This window comes from Manihot esculenta, chromosome 12 (assembly GCF_001659605.2).
Source record: "Manihot esculenta cultivar AM560-2 chromosome 12, M.esculenta_v8, whole genome shotgun sequence".
In the NCBI taxonomy this organism is placed as follows: Eukaryota; Viridiplantae; Streptophyta; class Magnoliopsida; order Malpighiales; family Euphorbiaceae; genus Manihot; species Manihot esculenta.
The window spans coordinates 12701510-12724176 of record NC_035172.2 but is presented as its reverse complement, the minus strand read 5'-3'; the positions used below and the strand labels follow the sequence as shown (position 1 = coordinate 12724176).

The 22667-nt window shown below is 39.0% G+C and overlaps 1 protein-coding gene and 1 long non-coding RNA gene across 2 annotated transcripts; both read left to right on the top strand.

Annotated features, from left to right (window-relative positions):
- Positions 1 to 7895: 7895 nt before the first annotated feature.
- On the top strand, positions 7896 to 8849 carry LOC110627450. Its single transcript, XR_002489891.2, has 3 exons — positions 7896 to 8023; positions 8129 to 8684; positions 8784 to 8849. It is a non-coding gene; the product is annotated as an uncharacterized LOC110627450 (long non-coding RNA).
- Positions 8850 to 19609: 10760 nt separating this feature from the next.
- On the top strand, positions 19610 to 20177 carry LOC122721338. The gene is made up of 2 exons (XM_043948629.1): positions 19610 to 19917; positions 20047 to 20177. Exons 1-2 carry the CDS (start codon positions 19630 to 19632, stop codon positions 20083 to 20085), a joined length of 327 nt encoding a protein of 108 aa, XP_043804564.1. The 5' UTR covers positions 19610 to 19629; the 3' UTR covers positions 20086 to 20177.
- Positions 20178 to 22667: the final 2490 nt, after the last annotated feature.

Here is a 22667-nt window from a genome sequence, read left to right as displayed (position 1 = left end):
ATTTTGTACAAAATGAGTGGAAGGGTATGGAAATCTTGCCATATTTAATTTATTATAAATTCAAGATATAATATTATTAATATTTGGATGACAAAAAAATAAAATTGCAAGAGGCCTACAAAAGCACTAATCTAAAATATTTATTTCACAATCTCCTAGGATACAATACACTTGTCTAGAAAATTTATTTTTCCTAAGGTTAGAATAGTAAGAATACATTTAATGTGTAATCCAATAAGAGAGAATAAATAAAACAGAGCATAAAAGGAAATAGAACAGTGAATGCAATATTTACTTTATAGTGATGCATCCTTTTATGGTGAAAAATATAGTTGTTAGGAGCTGTTCAAAAAATTAGGAAAAGAGAATCTAATTTTGAAAATCAAATCTGCAATAGAGAAATTGGCTTTACATAATCTCATGAAATCATATAGTTTAAAAAATTTAAATGGTTAAATATGACTGTTTACAGGTAAGGTTAAAAAATATTTAAAACAAATTTGGAATGAAAAGTAAAATTTTGGGAATGCTATAAAGCCCAATTCATGAGATTATGTAAAGCCAATTTGGGTGATAATTTGGCCCAGTAGCCGATAGCACAACCTTACTATAATAATTGGAGATGAGAAATTCAAAAGTGAGATTTGCATCAAATTCATAGTGGTAGACATTTCTTTGTCATATAATGCAATGTTTAGATGACTCATCCTTAGCAGTGATGAGAAGTCAAAAATCTGCTCAAGAATATTACAAATAGTCCACTAAAGTGATTTGTTAAACCTCTCTACTAATCGACCTTTTGAAAAAGCCTGAGTAGACCATCTCCCCAAAACCAATAGATGAGGTTACCACAATAGAATTGGAGGAAGGGAAAAAGGTCAGATTGGGATCCGCACTAGATGGAGAAAACCGAATCAAAGTCTTAAAAACTCTTAAAAGCCATATGTCCACTTTTGTTTGGACATCCAAAGACATAAGAGGGATGGATTCCTCCATCATTACTCATAAGCTCAATATGAACTCTTCGGCTAAAATGGTAAAGTAGAAAAAGAAGAAATTTACTCCTGAATAACAAAATATAATTGCTGAAGAGATACTGTAACGACCCGGAAACCGGACCGCTACCAGCGCTAGGATCCAGATCGACTTAAGGTCGCCGGGACCCGCAGCAAACCTAACATACATCCTGAATACCTGTTAGATCCCATACATGATCATACAAATACTTAAAAACTTTAAACCTTTTCTTTGATCACCAAGCTTAATCTGTGCATGCACATAACTATAAGCATAAAACCCTCACACTGGAGTCCTCATCAAATACTCCAATGGGGTAACATATCATACATTAAGCTTGGTTTAACATAAAATATCATTAAAACATTACATGAATCATGTATAAAAGGGATTAACTATACATACTAGGGTCAAGCACAACACTAAACCTCAATATACATCATTACATTACATGACTGTTCAACGCTTTACATTACATTATTTTCATGTCCACATCTAGCTATTACATAAAACATGACTTTACTCTTGCTGACCTCCTGGTCTATCCCGTACCTGCAAACATGGGGGTTAAGGGAAAGGGGCGAGCTACTAGAGCTCAGTGAGCAGAATAGTAAAATGATATTTTAAAAGTCATGCTTTCATGAAATGCATCACATCACAAACAAATCACATCAAGGATGGACTTGTCACCAATAGCCCTCTACATCACATTCCAATGTGCCAGGGGCGTAGAATGGGCCTCACTGGTCTTTCTCTTAACATAGCATAACATAGCATAACATTCCAATTTGCCAGGGGCGTAGAATGGGCCTCACTGGTCTTACATACCATACCATATCATATCATATCACATCACGTCATTATACGAGGGCTAATGGATCATTCAACACCCATCCACATCAACATTAATTTATGCAATGCAACATATTCGTGAATTCTAATGCAAACAACCTAACATATCACATGGCATTCGTGATGCATGAACATGCTCGAAATTTATTTATTTGCTTTTAAACATAAAGAGTCATTCTACTCACCTCAGGCTAGTTCTGAAAAGACACTGATGCAGCTATCTCACTGCTGGGGTCCTTGGTTCCTCGGGTCCGAACCTACACAGGTGGACTCAAATGAGGGACCAAACATACATGAACATGACTCTAAACATCTCCCCAAAAACCCCCTAAAACACCTTAAAACAATCATAGAAAACATGCAAAGGAAGGCTGAACAAGGCACTTTCGGCGGCAGGTTCAGCGGCCGAAAGTCCCTCCAGAGCCGAAACTCAGCCACTTTCGGCGGCACCTTCGGCGGCCGAAAGTCCCTTCCAGAGACGAAACTCATGCATGTTCGGCGGCAGGTTCGGCGGCCGAAACTCCCATCCAGAGCCGAAAGTTCAACTTTCGGAGGCAGGGTTCGACAGCCAAAACAAGCCACCACAGGCAGGTTCGGCGACCGAAAGTACCTTCGGCTGCCGAACCTGAGTTCTTCCAAAGTGGCAGAACTCAGCGTCCTCATGCACATTTTGCCTCCCAAACCTTTCCAACATGCATTTAGCTATTCTACAACATGCATATATAAGCAACAAACATATAGGGGTCTCAAACTACCCTAAACCCCAACAATCAACTAACCTAAACATGCATTTCTACCCCATAAACCTCATAAAACTTGTTTAAAACATGGGATGAGCTAAAGATCTACTCTTACCTCTTGAAGATCGAGAGGGGAGGCGACCTAAACTTGGAGAAATGGAGGAAGAGAGCTCCGGGGTCTCCAAGCTTCAAATCTTGATCTTAGCTCCAAAAATCTTCAAAACCAAGTTAAAACTCATTAAAACTTGAAAGATTTGAGAAAAATCATCAAAACCAAGTTAAAACTCGTTAAAACTTGAAAGATTTGAGAAAAATCATCAAAACCAACCATGGGAGGGCATGGACTCACCGTTGACCGAAAATAGGGAAGAAAACTTGCCCATTTTCGGCCATAGGGCCTTTTATAGGTGGCTGGCCAGACCACCTTCGGAAGCCAAAGGTGACTCCAAAACTCCACCATGTTCGGCGGCCGAACATGAGGTTCGGCGGCCGAACCTGGATTTTTCTCAATGGTCATTTCATTCAAAACTCAATTTCTTTCTTACTTAAAACCATAAAATACATGAAAACTATGTTTTCATACAAACATGATTTTACCCTTCTAGAGGTTTTCGACATCCGAGATTCCACCGGACGGTAGGAATTCCGATGCCAGAGTCTAGCCGGGTATTACATTCTCCCCCCCTTAAGAACATTCGTCCCCGAATGTTCACCAAACAAGCATACCTAGCATAAAACATAAACATACATACAAAACGCATAACACTCACCTTAGAAGAGATAAGGATATTGCTGGAGCATGGACTCCCGTGTCTCCCAGGTACACTCTTCGATGTTGTGGAGATTGAAAAGGACTTTCACCATCGGGATTTCCTTGTTCCTTAGCTTTCTGATCTGGGTGTCAAGGATCCATACTGGCTGCTCAACATAGGTGAGATCTCCAAGGATCTCCACATCAGGCTCACTGAGAACCTTGCCCAGATCTGACACGAACTTCCGTAACATGGAAACATGGAAAACCGGATGGATTCTCTCCATAGAAGTAGGTAAGTCCAACTTGTACTATACATTCCCAATCTTCTGCAAGATCTCGAAGGGTCCGATGTACCGTGGAGCTAGCTTACCTTTCTTCCCAAACCGAATCACCCCTTTCATAGGAGACACCTTGAGCAATACCAAATCTCCCTCCTGAAACTCTACTTGTTTCCTGCGGACATCTGTATAACTCTTTTGCCTGCTCATCACAGTTCTGATCCTTTCTCTGATTATGGGCACTACTCTGCTGGTGATCTCTACTAGCTCAGGCCCTGCTAAGGCCCTTTCTCCAACTTCTTCCCAACAGACAGGTGACCTGCACTTCCTTCCATACAAAGCTTCATATGGAGCCATCCCTATGCTAGCATGATAGCTGTTATTGTAGGCAAACTCCACCAAAGGTAGATGCTGCCTCCAAGAACCGCCAAAATCTAGCACACACATTCTGAGCATATCTTCTATCGTCTGGATGGTCCTCTCTGATTGTCCGTCCGTCTGAGGATGGAAAGCAGTGTTGAAGTCTAGCCTGGTACCCATAGCACTCTGTAGACTCCGCCAAAACCTGGAGGTGAACTGGGGTCCTCTATCAGACACTATTGAAACAGGAGCCCCATGCAACCTGACCACTTCATCACAAACACCTGTGCCAATTTGTCCACAGAATAGTCACTCCTGACAGGGATGAAGTGAGCAGATTTGGTCAGTCTGTCCACAATCACCCATATGGAGTCCAATCTGTTGGACGTCGCCGGTAACCCCACCACGAAATCCATAGCGATATTCTCCCATTTCCACTCTGGAATCGGTAGTGGGTTAAGCATTCCAGCCGGCACTACAACATATTACATCTCTAGTTACGATACGTAGCTACAAAAAAAATTATTGTGGCTAATATATTTATTTTATTACGGCTAAAAACCTATTGTGGCTAATTTAAACTATTTAGTAACAAAAATGCAACAATTATAACTAATATATATTTTTTGTTTTATTTTATATATAATGTAACTGTTTGTTGACTATTTGCCACAATTAATTTTAGCTACAAAGTAATATCATAGCTAATAGATATAATAGCTATAAATTTAATTTTTTTGTAACAATTACTACCATTGTAGTCACAACACATTAATATTATAGGTAATAATTTTAATAGCCACGAAGCTAATATGATTGTAGTAATAATTTTTTTATTAGCTATAGTTTATTATGTTTGTCATAACTATTACTAAATTATTAGCCACAACATCGTAGATAAATGAATTGTATGAGTACTATGATACTTTAGTTATAATTATCAAAGAGTCATGGAATTAGCTATCAAATTAGCCACAATTATATAACTACGATAGAATACTATAACTAATAAAATAATTTGGAGAATTACTCTGAGGTCCTTTAGGTATTATATATTGGTTTATCAAGTTCAAAAAATATGCTTAGAGGTTCTAAAAAATTTCATATAATATGTTTTTTTTTTGTCTCTCAATCAATTTTTCTTCTATTGTCCATTTGTTTAGATAGAAAAGTTATTGAGAATTATTTTCTAACTTAAAAAGTTACATATTAATGAATCAATTTTAGTTATAATTATCAATTTTAGTTTTATTTTAATTGAAAATTTGAATAAATAATTTCTAATAGATAACAAGTTTGTTTATAATATATAAGTATAATATTTTGGGGTAAAAAAAGCATTGTTATTTATTTTACACCCATCATTTCTTTTTTAATGTTTAGACACTGTCGTTTATTTTGCGCCCGATTGTTTCTTTTTTTATTGTTCTTGTCTTTAAACTAATTAAAGTGAATAATTAAAGTTTTATTTTAATTGAATATTTGAATAAATGATTACTAATGAATAACAAGTTTGTTTATAATGTATAAGTATAATATTTTGGGGTATGAAAGGCACTGTCGTTTATTATGCGTCCCATCTTTTTTTTTAATGTTCTTGACTTTAAACTAATTTAAGTAAAGAATTAAAGTTTTATTTTAATTGAATATTTGAATAAATGATTACTAATGAATAACAAGTTTGTTTATAATGTATAAGTATAATATTTTGGGGTATGAAAGACACTGTCATTTATTGTGCGTCCTATTTTTTTTTTAATATTCTTGACTTTAAACTAATTTAAGTAAAGAATTAAAGTTTTATTTTAATTAAATATTTGAATAAATGATGACTAATGATTAACAATATAATATTTTGGGATAAGAAATGCACTGCGGTTTATTGTGTGCCACATTATTTCTTTTTTAATGTTATTGACTTTAATTAGCACATTATTTCTTTTTTAATGTTATTGACTTTAAACTAATTAAAGGGAACAATTAAAGTTTTATTTTAAATGAATATTTGAATAAATAATTACTAATAATTATTATATTTTGTTTATAATGTATAAGTATAATATTTTAGGGTAAGCAAGTCACTGTCATTTATTTTAGCCCCATTGTTTCTTTTTTAATGTTCTTGACTTTAAACTAATTAAAGTGAACCATTAAAATTTTATTTTAATTGAATATTTGAATAAATAATTACTAATAAATAACAATTTTGTTTATAATGTATGAGTGTAACATTTTAGGGTAAGAAAGACACTATCGTTTATTTTGCGTCCCATCTTTTTTTTTTTTAATGTTCTTGACTTTAAACTAATTTAAGTAAAGAATTAAAGTTTTATTTTAATTTCCAGAAATCATTTTTTTTTATCTAGTACCGCTTTCTTCTAGGAATTAGTTTCAGAACCGGTACTACACACCCTTAGTAACATGAACTTTACACTACCATATGCTTAAAGATGAGCATTTTATAACCATCACCGTGACCAATTAGCAAATTTGGAAATTATGGTAATTGAAAATTTCTTATAGAATTACTAATTATTGAACATAATTACTAATCGGTAACCAAAAAATCAAAATTCTTTATCCACAATATATAAATTAAATTTATACCAAAATTATTCCAAATTTTTAACCAACGATTTAACACCTTTAGGGTCTTATTCCATCAAAAAACACAATTATGCCAAATTTGGCACACTTAAATTTTTTTTTTTTTACATACTTGAATTTTTTTTACCTACATATTTGTATTTTGCGCATAAATTAATTTTGAAGTTTTTTTTTTGAAAATAAATTTATTTTGATGTTAAAAATACAGCTCTACAAAGGTGTGGTCATGATTTTTTGTCTTTTAAAAAAAAATTCATAGCGTTGATTTTGAATCTGCTTAAACAAATTAAAATTATTTTATTTTACTTATTTAATTAAAAATATAAAATATTTTAATTACAAAAAAGTAAAAATAAATAATATTATATTAATTAATAAAGGGAACCCTATTAATTAGTGGCGGCAATATAATGATAAACTTGCTAATATATATATTTTTGGCTTGGGGGAATGAAAACCTTAAAATTAAAAATTCCCTCCCTACAGCCGCTACTGATTCATTCTTACTCATGATTCATTCAGTTTTCAATTTCTGTCCACTATCAAAAGGAGAAGCTCCCACTATCAAATTCAATCAGGTAGGTTTAAAATTACAAAAGCCTTAAAATTAATGTTTCATTGTAATTGTTCTAGGTTAAACACGTGAAAGGCATCTGATATTTACTTTTCATTCGTTTTTCATCTGTTAAAAAGCTTTGATTCACTATTTTTATATTAATTTATCCTCTATGTGTAATATTCAATTTTTTCCATGAAGCAGAAGCAAACATCATGGCTCGACGATGCAAGTTGCGGAAAGGGAATTCCATCAATATTAACTTGGAAAATGAGACTGAAAATAATGTTAACCAGAACTTTCAAGAAACTCAAGAGTTACACCAAAATCAGGCTTCAAATTTTCAAGGTAAATAATATTTATGTGATTTATAAATTTTAAGTTGTTTTCGTAAATAATTAGATGGCTAACTTCAATTTTTTTTTTTTAGGAAATACTAGTCAGAAGACAATGAGGTATCATTATGAAGGCCATTTTATATTTTCACCAAATAGAATATATGAAAATGGTAGGTTCATAGAGAAACCTAATTTTGATGTTGATTTCATCTCATTTTTTGATATATTGGATGACTTGAAAAAGGATTGTGGATTTGATGTTATAAAAGGAGATAAATTTTATTACTTGAAGGCTGATAAAGCTCTTAGTGATCTTGATGCATTGATAGAGGTTAAAGATGATACATATGTGAAAACTATGATGGATAGTTATAAGAAATTCCTTTCGAAACCCATTGATATATACACTCTATTTCGAGATTATGATATTTTACCAAATGGACTTGGTGACGAGCTACCCGCAGTTACCGTTGATCACACTTCTAATCAACTTCAAAATCCAAATGCAACTGCAGCAACAGGTTTACTCATTTAATTTTATTTAAACAATTGATTATGTTTACTTGTTCTATGTACATAAATTCTTTTTATTATATGATTATTGTTTTACTTTTGTTTTGAAATAGGTTCCAATACAATTAAAAGAAAAACTAGAGGACCAACACGATGCTTGAAAATCACACAATTGGAGAATGGGCAAAAATTGCCAGTAGAATTTGATGAAGATGATCAAGCTATTGGTGATAATGCTACTGCATTTGTTTGGTTTTTAGGACAAACTATTAGCAGTGTGTCGTGTTGTCCATTGCAAGTGAAACAATGGAATAAGATTACCGATGATAAGCTCGACCACATGTGGTCTACCATATTGGTACGAAAATTTATATTAAATTACATCTATTATAAAATGATTATAATTTTTTTAATTCTATTAAGTATCATAATTTTTGTTTCTTACTTCTTTGCTAAAAGGAAAAGTTCACTTTTGAGTATTCTGATGCAAGAAATGGAGCAATTTTCGGTCATATGAATGCATTATATAGGTATTATAGGCATAAGTTGAAGAAGAAGTACTTTGATTCAAAGGCAACTTATTCACTTCGTCTCCGAAACAAGCCTAAGGATATGGATGTAAAAGATTGGAAGTATTTGGTTAATCTTTGGACAGAAAATGCATTTCAGGTATTAAAAATTTGTGTAAAATTTAATAATTTATTTTATATGAATTCAATTTCTGTTAGCTAACATAAATTCTGAAAATTTTTCATTGTTTTTCTTTAGGAGAGAAGCAACAAAAATAAGACAAATAGATGCAAGCGTTCTATGCCGCCATACACGGGGATAAAAAGCTTTACTCGGCTGAGAGATCATATGGTATGAGTTTGTTTTTATTTTATTAGTATTATAGTGTTTTTTATTAATTAAATGATACATAAATAATCCCTTTTTACTGCTGTCGTTTTGTGGACTATGGTTAGAAAGAAACAAAATAGTATTTGATAATTCTAGTTTAGAGCTTGAGAAAGTTTATGATGAGAAAGTTAAACATGGCAATTTTTTAGTAGTATTAGATTAGACAGCAAACACCATTAATAACTCACTCATTTAATGGTGGAATTTGACCATGTTTAATATTCTAAATATAGGAATGAATTATGATTGGTCAACCCTATGAGCATCCAAACTTGTAGTGTAACGCCCCGAAAATCGGACCGCTACCGGCGCTAGGATCCGGGTCGACTTAAGGCCGCCGGGACCCGTAGCAAGCCAAACATACATCCTGGAAACCTATTTAATCCCATACATGATCAAGAAAATACATAAAAATTTAAAACCTTTCTTTCAGACATCCAACTCAACCTGAACATATACTGTACATAGTCATAATCATAATTATGATCCCTCTGTGGGACCTCAACAATGCCTCAATGGGCAAATACATCATGAGATGAGTTGGCTTCCATAACATTATAAAACATTTTGATCATGTAATAAAAGGGATACCTCAATACATAATGTCAAGCACAATATCTAATCCTCAATATCATTACACATAACATAATCATAATATACTGCAAACTCTTACATTACATCATAATACAACTGTCATGTCCACAAACTAACTATTACAACATAAGACATACTTCAAACTCTGGCTAACCTCCTGGTCTACCCTGTACCTGCACATCTGGGGTTAGGGGAGAGGGGTGAGCTACAAAGCCCAGTGAGCAGAATAGTAGAAAACAATATATTAAAATTTCATGCTCTCATGGAATGCAACACATCACAACAAATCACATCTCGGATGGTATTGTCACCTATAGTCCTCTACATAGGTCCAACTGTGCCGGGACGTAGAATGGGTCAACCGGTCTTTCCCTTATCATAACATATCATATGGACCAACTGTGCCAGGGACGTAGAATGGGTACAACCTGGACTTTCTCTTACATCGTGCCAGGGACGTAGAATGGATACAACCTGGACTTCCATACCATATCATGCCATAACATCATCATATCATATGAGGACTAAAGGGTCATCCAATAACCAATCCACATCAACATCATGATCATAAATGCAATGCAACATATTCATGAATACTAATGCAAACAACCTACTATATCTCATGGCATTCATGATGCATGGATCATGCTCAAAATTCATATTCATTTATTTTGAAACTTAAGGTTATTCCACTCACCTCTGGCTAGCTCTGACAATACTCTGAAGCAGCTATCACTGCTGGGGGTCCTCGGTTCCTCGGGTCCGAACCTACACAGGCGGACTCAAATGAGGGACCAAACATACTTAAACAAGACTCTAATATACTCCCCAAAAACCCCCTAAAACATCATGAAAAGCTCATAGGAAATCATGCATGAAATGGCTGGACAGGGCACTTTCGGCGGCAGGTTCGGCGGCCGAAAGTCCCTCCAGAGACGAAAGTCAGGCAGGTTCGGCGGCACCTTCGGCGGCCGAAAGTGCCAGACAGAGACGAAAGTCTCTTTTCGGGGGCACCTTCGGCAGCCGAATGCTGCCTCCACAAGAGGGGTTCGGCGGCCAAAACTTCCTTCGGCTGCCGAACCTGGTTTCTGCCAAACGGGCAGAAACTTGGTTCAAATGAACCTCCTGCCTCCCAAAACCATAAATCATGCCTATGACTCAACCAAAACATGCATACTCATCATACATCACACCTAGGGGTCTCAAACTATCATATACCCCAACTACAACACTTCAAACACACAAAAACCAACATACATTGTTCATCAAAGCATCAAAGACCCATAAGTTCAACATATACCCTAACATGCATTTCTACCCATAAATCTTGCATAAAACTTGTTTAAAACATAATGTAACTCAGAAATCGACTCTTACCTCTTGAAGATCGAGAGTAGAGGCGATTTAACTTGGAGTTGGGAGAGATTTAGCTCCTTGGGTCTCCAAGCTCAAAACTTGCTCAAAACTTTGAAAATCTTCAAAATAGAAGTTAAAACCCGTGAAAACCATGAAAGATCTAAAGAAAATACTCAAGATTGAGGGAGGAGCGGTGGAGACTCACCTTGGCCGACAATGGGGGAGAAAAAGCTCGCCCGTGCGGACCAAAGGGACCCTTTTATAGTGGCTGACCAGGCCACGTTCGGGGGCCGAATGTGCCTCCGCATCCATGCAAATGTTCAGCGGCCGAACTTGACTTTCGGCGGCCGAACCTGGACTGCGCTCACTCATGCTTTCGGGGGCCTAACGTGCCTCCAAAACGCATGCACGTTCGGCGGCCGAACTTGATTTTTCGGCGGCCGAACCTGGGTTTTCCTCCAAGGACTTTTCATGCAAAAACTCATTTAATTTCATACTTAAAACCATTAAAACATGAAAACATTTTTATAAAACATGATTCTACCCTTCTAGAGGTCTCCGACATCCGAGATTCCACCGGACGATAGGAATTCCGATACTGGAGTCTAGCCGGGTATTACATTCTCCCCCCCTTAAGAACATTCGTCCCCGAATGTACCTCAACTAGCACACAAAGCATGGCATAAAACATAACATACATACAAGGCACATAAACACGTAGGGATCTAACCTTAAAAGAGATGAGGGTACTGCTGGAGCATAGACTCCCGTGTCTCCCAAGTGCATTCTTCCAAGTTGTGGTGGTTCCACAGGACTTTCACCATCGGGATTTCCTTGTTTCTTAACTTTCTGATCTGGGTGTCTATGATCCGTACTGGCTGTTCAACATAGGTGAGATCCTCTTGGACCTCCACATCAGGCTCACTAAGAACCTTGCTCGGATCTGACACAAACTTCCTCAACATTGAAACATGGAAAACCGGATGGATTCTTTCCATCGAAGCAGGCAAATCCAGCTTGTACGACACATTCCCAATCTTTTGCAAGATTTCAAAGGGTCCGATGTATCGTGGGGCTAGTTTACCTTTCTTCCCGAAGCGAACCACTCCTTTCATTGGAGACACCTTGAGCAATACCAGATCCCCCTCCTGAAACTCTAACTGTCTCCTGCGGACGTCTGCATAGCTCTTCTGTCTGCTGGCAGCAGTCTTGATTCTCTCTCTGATTATGGGTACCACCCTGCTGGTGATCTCTACTAGTTCAGGCCCTGCCAAGGCCCTTTCTCCAACTTCCTCCCAGCAAACAGGTGATCTGCACTTCCTTCCGTACAAAGCCTCATATGGAGCCATCCCGATGCTAGCATGATGGCTGTTGTTGTAGGCAAACTCCACCAAAGGTAGATGCTGCCTCCAAGAACCGCCAAAGTCTAGCACACACATTCTGAGCATATCCTCGATAGTCTGGATGGTCCTTTCTGACTGTCCATCAGTCTGGGGGTGGAAGGCAGTACTGAAATCCAACCTAGTACCCATGGCATTCTGCAGACTCCGCCAAAATCTGGAGGTGAACTGGGGCCCTCTATCTGACACTATCGAAACAGGAACCCCATGCAGCCTGACGATCTCATCCACATATACCTGCGCCAACTTGTCCACAGAGTAGCCACTCCTGACAGGAATGAAGTGAGCAGATTTGGTGAGTCTGTCCACAATCACCCATATGGAGTCCACTCTGTTGGACGCCGCCGGTAACCCCACTACGAAGTCCATAGCTATATTTTCCCATTTCCATTCTGGAATAGGTAGCGGGTTAAGCATTCCAGCCGGCTTCTGATGTTCCAGCTTCACCCTCTGACACACTTCGCAGGCTGACACAAACTGTGCCACTTCTTTCTTCATTGCTGGCCACCAATAAACCTTCTTTAGATCTTGATACATCTTGGTGGCTCCGGGGTGAATGCTGTATCTTGCATTATGAGCCTCTCTCATAATGTCTCCTTTTAGCCCTATGTCATCTGGTACACATAGTTTGCTCCCATAGCGGAGGATCCCCTTACTGTCGAATCTGAACTCACTATCATTGCCTGACTGAACAGTCCTGGCAATCTTCACTAACTCCGGGTCCTCATGCTGTTTCTGAGCCACCTGCTCCAGAAACACGGGTGCCACTCTCATCTGGGCCACCAAGGCACCTGTACCAGACAACTCCAACTGTAGACCTTCCTCAATAAGCTTGTAGAACTCCTTCACCACTGGCCTCCTCTCTGCCGATATGTGGGATAAACTGCCTAGTGACTTCCGGCTTAGGGCGTCTGCCACGACATTCGCCTTACCCGGGTGATACTGGATCTTGCAATCATAGTCACTCAGCAGCTCCACCCATCTCCTCTGCCTCAAATTCAGATCCCTCTGACTCAAGATGTACTGCAGGCTCTTATGATCTGTAAAGATCTCACATTTCACCCCATAGAGGTAGTGCCTCCACATCTTGAGTGCAAAGATTACTGCTGCCATCTCTAGGTCATGCGTGGGGTAATTCAACTCATGCTTCTTCAGCTGCCTAGAAGCATAAGCGATCACCCTCTCATTCTGCATTAGTACACAACCCAGTCCCACACGGGACGCATCACAAAAGACTGTAAAGTCCTCATCACTAGATGGCAGAGCTAAAACTGGTGCTGAAGTCAACCTCTTCTTAAGCTCTTCAAAACTCTCCTCGCACTGGTCGATCCACAGAAATTTCTGATTCTTCCTGGTTAACCTGGTTAGAGGAGCTGCTATCTTTGAGAAGTCCTGAACGAACCTCCTGTAGTAACCTGCCAAACCCAAGAAATTTCTAATCTCTGTCACTGAGGTGGGTCTAGGCCAGTTAGCCACAGTTTCTGTCTTCTTGGGGTCTACCTCTATACCATTCTCTGACACTACATGCCCCAAGAACGAAATGCTCCTCAGCCAGAATTCACATTTAGAGAACTTGGCATACAAGCCATGTTCCCTCAAAGTCTGCAAGACCAACCGCAGATGATGGGCATGCTCCTCTGCATTCCTGGAATACACTAAGATATCGTCTATGAAGACAATAACGAAGTGATCCAGGTACTGACTAAACACTCTGTTCATGAGATCCATGAATGCGGCAGGGGCGTTGGTTAACCCGAACGGCATTACAAGGAACTCAAAATGCCCATATCTGGTCCTGAAGGCTGTCTTCGGCACATCCTCATCCCTTATCCTTAGCTGATGGTATCCCGATCTTAGATCTATTTTGGAGAAACAACCCGCTCTGGCTAGCTGGTCGAATAGATCATCGATCCTAGGTAATGGGTACCTATTCTTGGTAGTGACTTTGTTCAACTGCCTGTAGTCGATACAAAGTCTAAGGGATCCATCCTTCTTCCTTACAAACAAGACAGGAGCACCCCAAGGTGAGGTACTCTGTCGGATGAAACCCTTTTCTACCAGCTCTTGCAACTGTTCTTTCAACTCCTTTAACTCTGCTGGGGCCATCCTGTAGGGAGGGATAGAGATTGGTCTAGTTCCAGGCACCAACTCTATCTCGAACTCTATCTCCCTAGCAGGTGGTAAACCTGGAAGCTCATCAGGAAAGACATCCTGAAACTCTCTGACAACTGGCACCGAGGCCGGCTCCCTGACCTGACTGTCTAGCTCTCTCACATGAGCTAAGTACCCCTGACATCCCTTCCTAAGCAACCTACGAGCCTGAAGAGCTGATATCAGGCCTCTAGGTGTGCCCCTCATGTCTCCTCTGAAGACGACCTCTGACCCGTTCTGATCTCTGAACCTGACTACCTTGTCCCTGCAGTCCAAGGTAGCACCATGGGTAGATAGCCAATCCATCCCTAGAATGACGTCAAAGTCTGTCAAATCTAGAACCACAAGGTCGGCGGAGAGGCATCTTCCCTCAATAAAAACTGGACTGTACTGGCAGACTGACACTGCCACTGACGGGTCACACTTGGGTCCACTGACCCATAGGGGACACTCTAACCCAGAGACTATCAGACCCAACCTCTCAACGGCTCTCGGAGCAATAAATGAATGAGATGCACCCGGGTCCATTAATGCATACACATCAGAACACCCAATGACGAGATTACCTGACACCACGGTGTTGGATGTGTTAGCCTCCTGCTGAGTCATGGTGAAGATCCTGGCTGGAGCTGATGGACCTTCACCTCGGGAACCAGAAGAAGAGGCTGCCCCTCTCCCTCTACCTCTGCCACTGCCCTGAGTTGTGGCTGGAACTGCTGGCTGTGCCACACTACCAGAAGCTGTCTGCTGGGGCTGGCCCATAAAAGGCGCTCTAGGACAATCCCGAGCCATGTGTCCCTCCTGTCCACATCTGAAACATGTATTAGTCCCAGCTCGACACACTCCCCTGTGCGGTCTTCCACATCTCTGGCATTCTGTACCATCTGAGCCTGAGCTCGAGCCACCGCCAAATCCCAGACCGGATTTCAGCTTGTTCCAAAACTTATTCTTCTTCGACTTCCTGGTGGTGTTATCCCACCTCTTCTTTCCTGAGCTCTGAGAAGAGAAACCTGGTCCTCCTCTGCCTGGGGTCTTAACCCCTGAAGACTGGGTCACTGACTGCTTCACTGACCCCTCAACTATAGCACTTGCTTCCATTCTTCGAGCCATATCCACCACAGTGTGGAAACTTTCTCTCTCAGCTGACTGAACCAACGAGGAGTACCTGGAATGCAGCTTCATAACATATTTCTTGGCTTTCTTCGTATCTGAATCTAGAGCTTGCCCTGAAAAAGGCAATAGCTCCAAGAATTTATCCGTGAACTCCTCGACACTCATGTGCTCTGACTGCCTCAGTTGCTCAAACTCAATCATTTTCAGTTCTCTAGAACTGTCTGGAAAAGCCCATCCAGCGAACTCATTCGCAAATTCCTCCCATGTCATACCGTCTAGTCTCGGGTCCACATAACACTTGAACCATTCCCGTGCCTTCTTGCACTTTAAAGTGAACCCTGCCATCTGAATGGCCCTACTGTCACTTGCCCCTAGCTCATCAGTTATAGTCTTCACTACTCTCAGATACTCAAAGGGGTCATCCCCTGACTTGTATTTGGGAGCATCTAGCTTGAGGTAATCTGTCATCTTTACCTTGCTCCCATCAGTTGAGCTAGGTCTAGGAGGTTGAGTAACCGGGGCTACTGGTTCTGTAGGTGGTGGAGGTGGAGGTGCAGCATTCCCCGAGGTGGGGTTTGCCGGGTTTGGATAGAAAGGTGAGGGTGGATAAGCTGGGTATTGCGTGTAAGGTGGGTAGAAAGGTGGATAGGGCATGTAGGTAGGGTAGGGGTTAAAACTGGAGTAATCCGACGTACCTCCCATCGGATACCCTGAACCCTGGGGGAAAGGTGGATAATGGGGTGGAAAACCATACCCCGAGGCCTGAACGCCTCCCTGAGACTCCCCTGTCCCTTCTTCCTCCATGCTCACATCCAGGTTCCCATCCCTCCTCTGATCCTCTCCTGTAACCTCCCTCACATCGGAAGAACTTCCTCCTCTATCTGTCCCCCTTCTGCTAGCATCAAAAGACCTTCTAGGGTCCCTTGACACCCTTTCTCTGTTGGCTCTACAAGACATTGCCCTAGGCAATGTAGGAGGACGGGCGCTCGTGCCCTCATTCTCAGGTGGCACTCCAGTCAATCGTGCAGATCGACGAGTTCTTCTCATCCTGTTTTCTGAAAAAACCGTACACATCATACAAACATTAGCATCATATGGTTCATGTGGGCACACATGAACCCTCATCACATATACATATCATTCATATCATAGCATATCATTACTGCACATGCATAAAGTCATGGCATTTCACATCATCATACAAGACAGGACTCAACATCCTATCCTAGTGGACATGACCTTCCTATTGTGCTTGACCTTCTATAACATCTATGAGCCCGACACTCTAGGTCCGACCATATGAACCTAGGGCTCTGATACCATTCTGTAACGCCCCGAAAATCGGACCTCTACCGGCGCTAGGATCCGGGTCGACTTAAGGCCGCCGGGACCCGTAGCAAGCCAAACATACATCCTGGAAACCTGTTTAATCCCATACATGATCAAGAAAATACATAAAAATTTAAAACCTTTCTTTCAGACATCCAACTCAACCTGAACATATACTGTACATAGTCATAATCATAATTATGATCCCTCTGTGGGACCTCAACAATGCCTCAATGGGCAAATACATCATGAGATGAGTTGGCTTCCATAACATTATAAAACATTTTGATCATGTAATAAAAGGGATACCTCAATACATAATGTCAAGCACAATATCTAATCCTCAATATCATTACACATAACATAACCATAATATACTGCAAACTCTTACATTACATCATAATACAACTGTCATGTCCACAAACTAACTATTACAACATAAGACATACTTCAAACTCTGGCTAACCTCCTGGTCTACCCTGTACCTGCACATCTGGGGTTAGGGGAGAGGGGTGAGCTACAAAGCCCAGTGAGCAGAATAGTAGAAAACAATATATTAAAATTTCATGCTCTCATGGAATGCAACACATCACAACAAATCACATCTCGGATGGTATTGTCACCTATAGTCCTCTACATAGGTCCAACTGTGCCGAGACGTAGAATGGGTCAACCGGTCTTTCCCTTATCATAACATATCATATGGACCAACTGTGCCAGGGACGTAGAATGGGTACAACCTGGACTTTCTCTTACATCGTGCCAGGGACGTAGAATGGGTACAACCTGGACTTCCATACCATATCATGCCATAACATCATCATATCATATGAGGACTAAAGGGTCATCCAATAACCAATCCACATCAACATCATGATCATAAATGCAATGCAACATATTCGTGAATACTAATGCAAACAACCTACTATATCTCATGGCATTCATGATGCATGGATCATGCTCAAAATTCATATTCATTTATTTTGAAACTTAAGGTTATTCCACTCACCTCTGGCTAGCTCTGACAATACTCTGAAGCAGCTATCACTGCTGGGGGTCCTCGGTTCCTCGGGTCCGAACCTACACAGGCGGACTCAAATGAGGGACCAAACATACTTAAACAAGACTCTAATATACTCCCCAAAAACCCCCTAAAACATCATGAAAAGCTCATAGGAAATCATGCATGAAATGGCTGGACAGGGCACTTTCGGCGGCAGGTTCGGCGGCCGAAAGTCCCTCCAGAGACGAAAGTCAGGCAGGTTCGGCGGCACCTTCGGCGGCCGAAAGTGCTAGACAGAGACGAAAGTCTCTTTTCGGGGGCACCTTCGGCAGCCGAATGCTGCCTCCACAAGAGGGGTTCGGCGGCCGAAACTTCCTTCGGCTGCCGAACCTGATTTCTGCCAAACGGGCAGAAACTTGGTTCAAATGAACCTCCTGCCTCCCAAAACCATAAATCATGCCTATGACTCAACCAAAACATGCATACTCATCATACATCACACCTAGGGGTCTCAAACTATCATATACCCCAACTACAACACTTCAAACACACAAAAACCAACATACATTGTTCATCAAAGCATCAAAGACCCATAAGTTCAACATATACCCTAACATGCATTTCTACCCATAAATCTTGCATAAAACTTGTTTAAAACATAATGTAACTCAGAAATCGACTCTTACCTCTTGAAGATCGAGAGTAGAGGCGATTTAACTTGGAGTTGGGAGAGATTTAGCTCCTTGGGTCTCCAAGCTCAAAACTTGCTCAAAACTTTGAAAATCTTCAAAATAGAAGTTAAAACCCGTGAAAACCATGAAAGATCTAAAGAAAATACTCAAGATTGAGGGAGGAGCGGTGGAGACTCACCTTGGCCGACAATGGGGGAGAAAAAGCTCGCCCGTGCGGACCAAAGGGACCCTTTTATAGTGGCTGACCAGGCCATGTTCGGGGGCCGAATGTGCCTCCGCATCCATGCAAATGTTCGGCGGCCGAACTTGACTTTCGGCGGCCGAACTTGGACTGCCCTCACTCATGCTTTCGGGGGCCTAACGTGCCTCCAAAACGCATGCACGTTCGGCGGCCGAACTTGATTTTTCGGCGGCCGAACCTGGGTTTTCCTCCAAGGACTTTTCATGCAAAAACTCATTTAATTTCATACTTAAAACCATTAAAACATGAAAACATTTTTATAAAACATGATTCTACCCTTCTAGAGGTCTCCGACATCCGAGATTCCACCGGACGATAGGAATTCCGATACCGGAGTCTAGCCGGGTATTACATGTAGAGTAAATAATAATCAATAGTATTATGAATTTTAACGCTTGAATTGATATCATTAGCTGTAAAAATATTAGATCTTTTATACAAGTTTTGTTTATCTACAGCATATTTGTTGTTAAGTCAATTCACTCTTTTACGGAAAGTTTGGTTTTGTTTGAACTCAAATTTTTATTGATATAGATCTATGATAAACTAATACTAATTGTTATATTTATTTGAACAGAAGAAAAAAAATGGAAAAACACCTTCTCGCTTAGAGCTTTTTCTTGAATCCAGAAAGAGAAAGCAAGGCAAAGAAATTGATCCAATATCACAAGAAGCCATTGTAATACTTTTTACATATGTTTTATTTATTTGTTATGTATTTTATGCTATATTTTGATTTTTTTAATATCAATAAATATAAATATCTCTATAGGAAAAGTTTTAGCAACTAAAGAAACAACGAGAAGAATGACAAATTTCACTGGATGATGATGCTATGTTTGCTGATGTACTTGGGCCAGAAAAAAATGGTTATGTACGTGCTTATGGTCCTGGAAAAAATGTCACGGAATATTTTGGTGTTAGACCTACAAAGATAGAACTACTTAGACAACTTGATACTTCAAGAAGAGAAGTAAACGAGCATGTCCAACAAATTCAAAAAGAAGCAAGTGAACAAGTAAATGATGTTAAGAAGCAAATGGATGAGAAACTTGCAGAGATGAATAGAATATGGGAGCAGAAATTCAAGATGCTTTTGGAGAAAAACAATAATATTGCATCAGTAAGTAATTAAAAACTAAGTCTCATTTTTTTTCTAATATAAGAATTTTTGTAAGCTATATAACTAGTATGAACCTTATCTATTTTATATAATTTTGTTATTAATATTTTCAAATAAAATTTTATACAGTCTATGGAGGATTCCCAAGATGATGAAATTGGAGGATGATTTGCAGTATATTTGAAGTTTTGGATTTTGAAGCAGGCAGCAGCCTTATAATACTACTTTTAGAAAATTTAGATATTAATATTAGTGTTAGTATAGTATTATAATTTCAAGTATTTTTAGTGTGATTGCTTTATGACTTAAATTAGTTTATTTTGGATATTAGTTATTTTGGATTAAATTTATTGTTATTTTATAATTGTCATTCTGATTGAGTCTTAATATTAATATATAATTATTTTATAAATTTAAATTTTAGCTAAATTTTTTATATAAATTTTATATTCTATTATAAATTTTACCAAAATTATTAATAGATAAATAACATATATAATAGTAAATTATAATATAATCCCATTAAATAATAATAAATTAAATAAATATTACATTTTAGCTACAAATAATTAATAGTAGCCGTATGTACTATATTTAGAATAGCTTCTAATTTAATAATTTTGTGGCTTTATTCAATAGTTATAAAATAAAATTAAGTGTAACAATTATACTAGAACTTGTCACTTTCTTATTTTTGTGGCTATAAATTTTATTCTTGCCTTATAATTATTTACATGTGGCTAATAGTAAATATTTTTTGTCATACAATTAAGTTTATGGCTAAATTTAGACATGTTAGCCATAACATTAAATTTGTAACTATACATAAGTTTAAATTGCCACATTATTATTTTTTGTAACATAATCATAGCAAAATCACTTACAAAAAAAAGTTGTTGTGGCAAAAAGAAAATGTGGTCACAAGTATTCCATTCTCGTGGCTAATAACTAGCCACAATATTTATTTGTAATGACAATATTTTTGCTTCATTTAAATAAAAAATGTGACTGTAAATATTTATTTTAGCCACAACACAGGTAAATCCCGTAACTAAACTTTAGTTACGCCACTTCTAGCTACGGCATGTCACGAGAAAAATATGTTGTGGCAAAAGTATCTAGCCACCAAAATTCTATTTTTAGCTACAATTTATTTTGTGACAAGATATGGATAATGTTGTAGTGCGGCTTCTGATGTTCCAGCTTCACCCTCTGACATACTTCGCAGGCTGACATAAACTGTGCCACTTCTCTTTTCATAGCTAGCCACCAATAAACTCTCTTCAGATCTTGATACATTTTGGTGGCCCCAGGGTGAACACTGTATCTGGCATTATGAGCTTTCCTCATAATGTCTCCCTTCAGACTCACGTCATCTGGTACACACAATCTATTCCCATAGCGGAGGATCCCCTTGCTATCAAATCTGAACTCTTCGTTCTTGTTTGACTGAACAGTCCTGGCAATCTTCACTAACTCTGGGTCCTCATGCTGTTTCTGGGCCACCTGCTCCAAAAACACAGGTGTTACTCTCATCTGGGCTATCAAGGCACCTGTACCAGATAACTCTAACTGCAGCCCTTCATTAATGAGCTTGTAGAATTCCCTCACCATCGGTCTCCTCACTGCTGAAATATGGGATAGACTGCCAAGTGATTTCCGGCTTAGGGCATCTGCCACAACATTTGCCTTATCCGGATGGTACTGAATCTTGCAATCATAGTCACTAAGCAGTTCTACCCATCTTCTCTGTCTCAAGTTCAACTCTCTCTGACTCAAGATGTACTGCAAGCTTTTATGATCTGTGAAGATCTCACATTTTACCCCATAAAGGTAATGCCTCCACATTGTAACGACCCGAAAATCGGACCGCTACCGGCGCTAGGATCTAGGTCGGCTTAAGGCTGCCGGGACCCGTAGCAAGCCTGACATACAACCTGTAAACCTGTTTAATCCCATACATGATCAAGAATATACATAAAAATTTAAAACTTTTCTTTCATACATTCTCTCATACACCAAACTCAACCTGTGCATGCACTGAACATAGTCATAATCATAAGCATTGACCCCTCGGTGGGGTCTCATCAATGCCCCAATGGGCGATGTAACATATGTTAAGCTGGTTTACATAAACATCATAAAACATCTAACAACATGTATAAAAAGGGATACCTTACACATTGGGTCAAGCACAATCTCTAATCCTCAATATCATTACATACATTACTATTCATAACTTTACATCATTTTACAATTTATCATGTCCACACTATCTATTACATACACATGACTTCATTACTCTTGCTGACCTCCTGGTCTACCCTGTACCTGCAAACCTGGGGGATTAGGGAGAGGGGTGAGCTACTAGAGCCCAGTGAGTAGAATAATAAAACATTTAAAACATATGATAACATGGAATGCATCACATCACAGCTAATCACATCAAGGATGAACTTGTCACTAATAGCCCTCTACATATCCAATAGTGCCAGAACGTAGAATGGATCCTGGTCTTTCTCTTACATAGCATAACATAACATTCCAATGTGCCAGAACGTAGAATGGGTCCTGGTCTTTCTCTTACATAGTGCCAGCGAATGTAGAATGGGTCCCACTGGTCTTACATTCCGTACCGTACATATCACATCATCACATCATAGATCGAGGGCTATGGATCATCCAATGTTCATCCACATCAACAACAATAAAGTATGCAATGCAACATATTCGTGAATTCTAATGCAAAC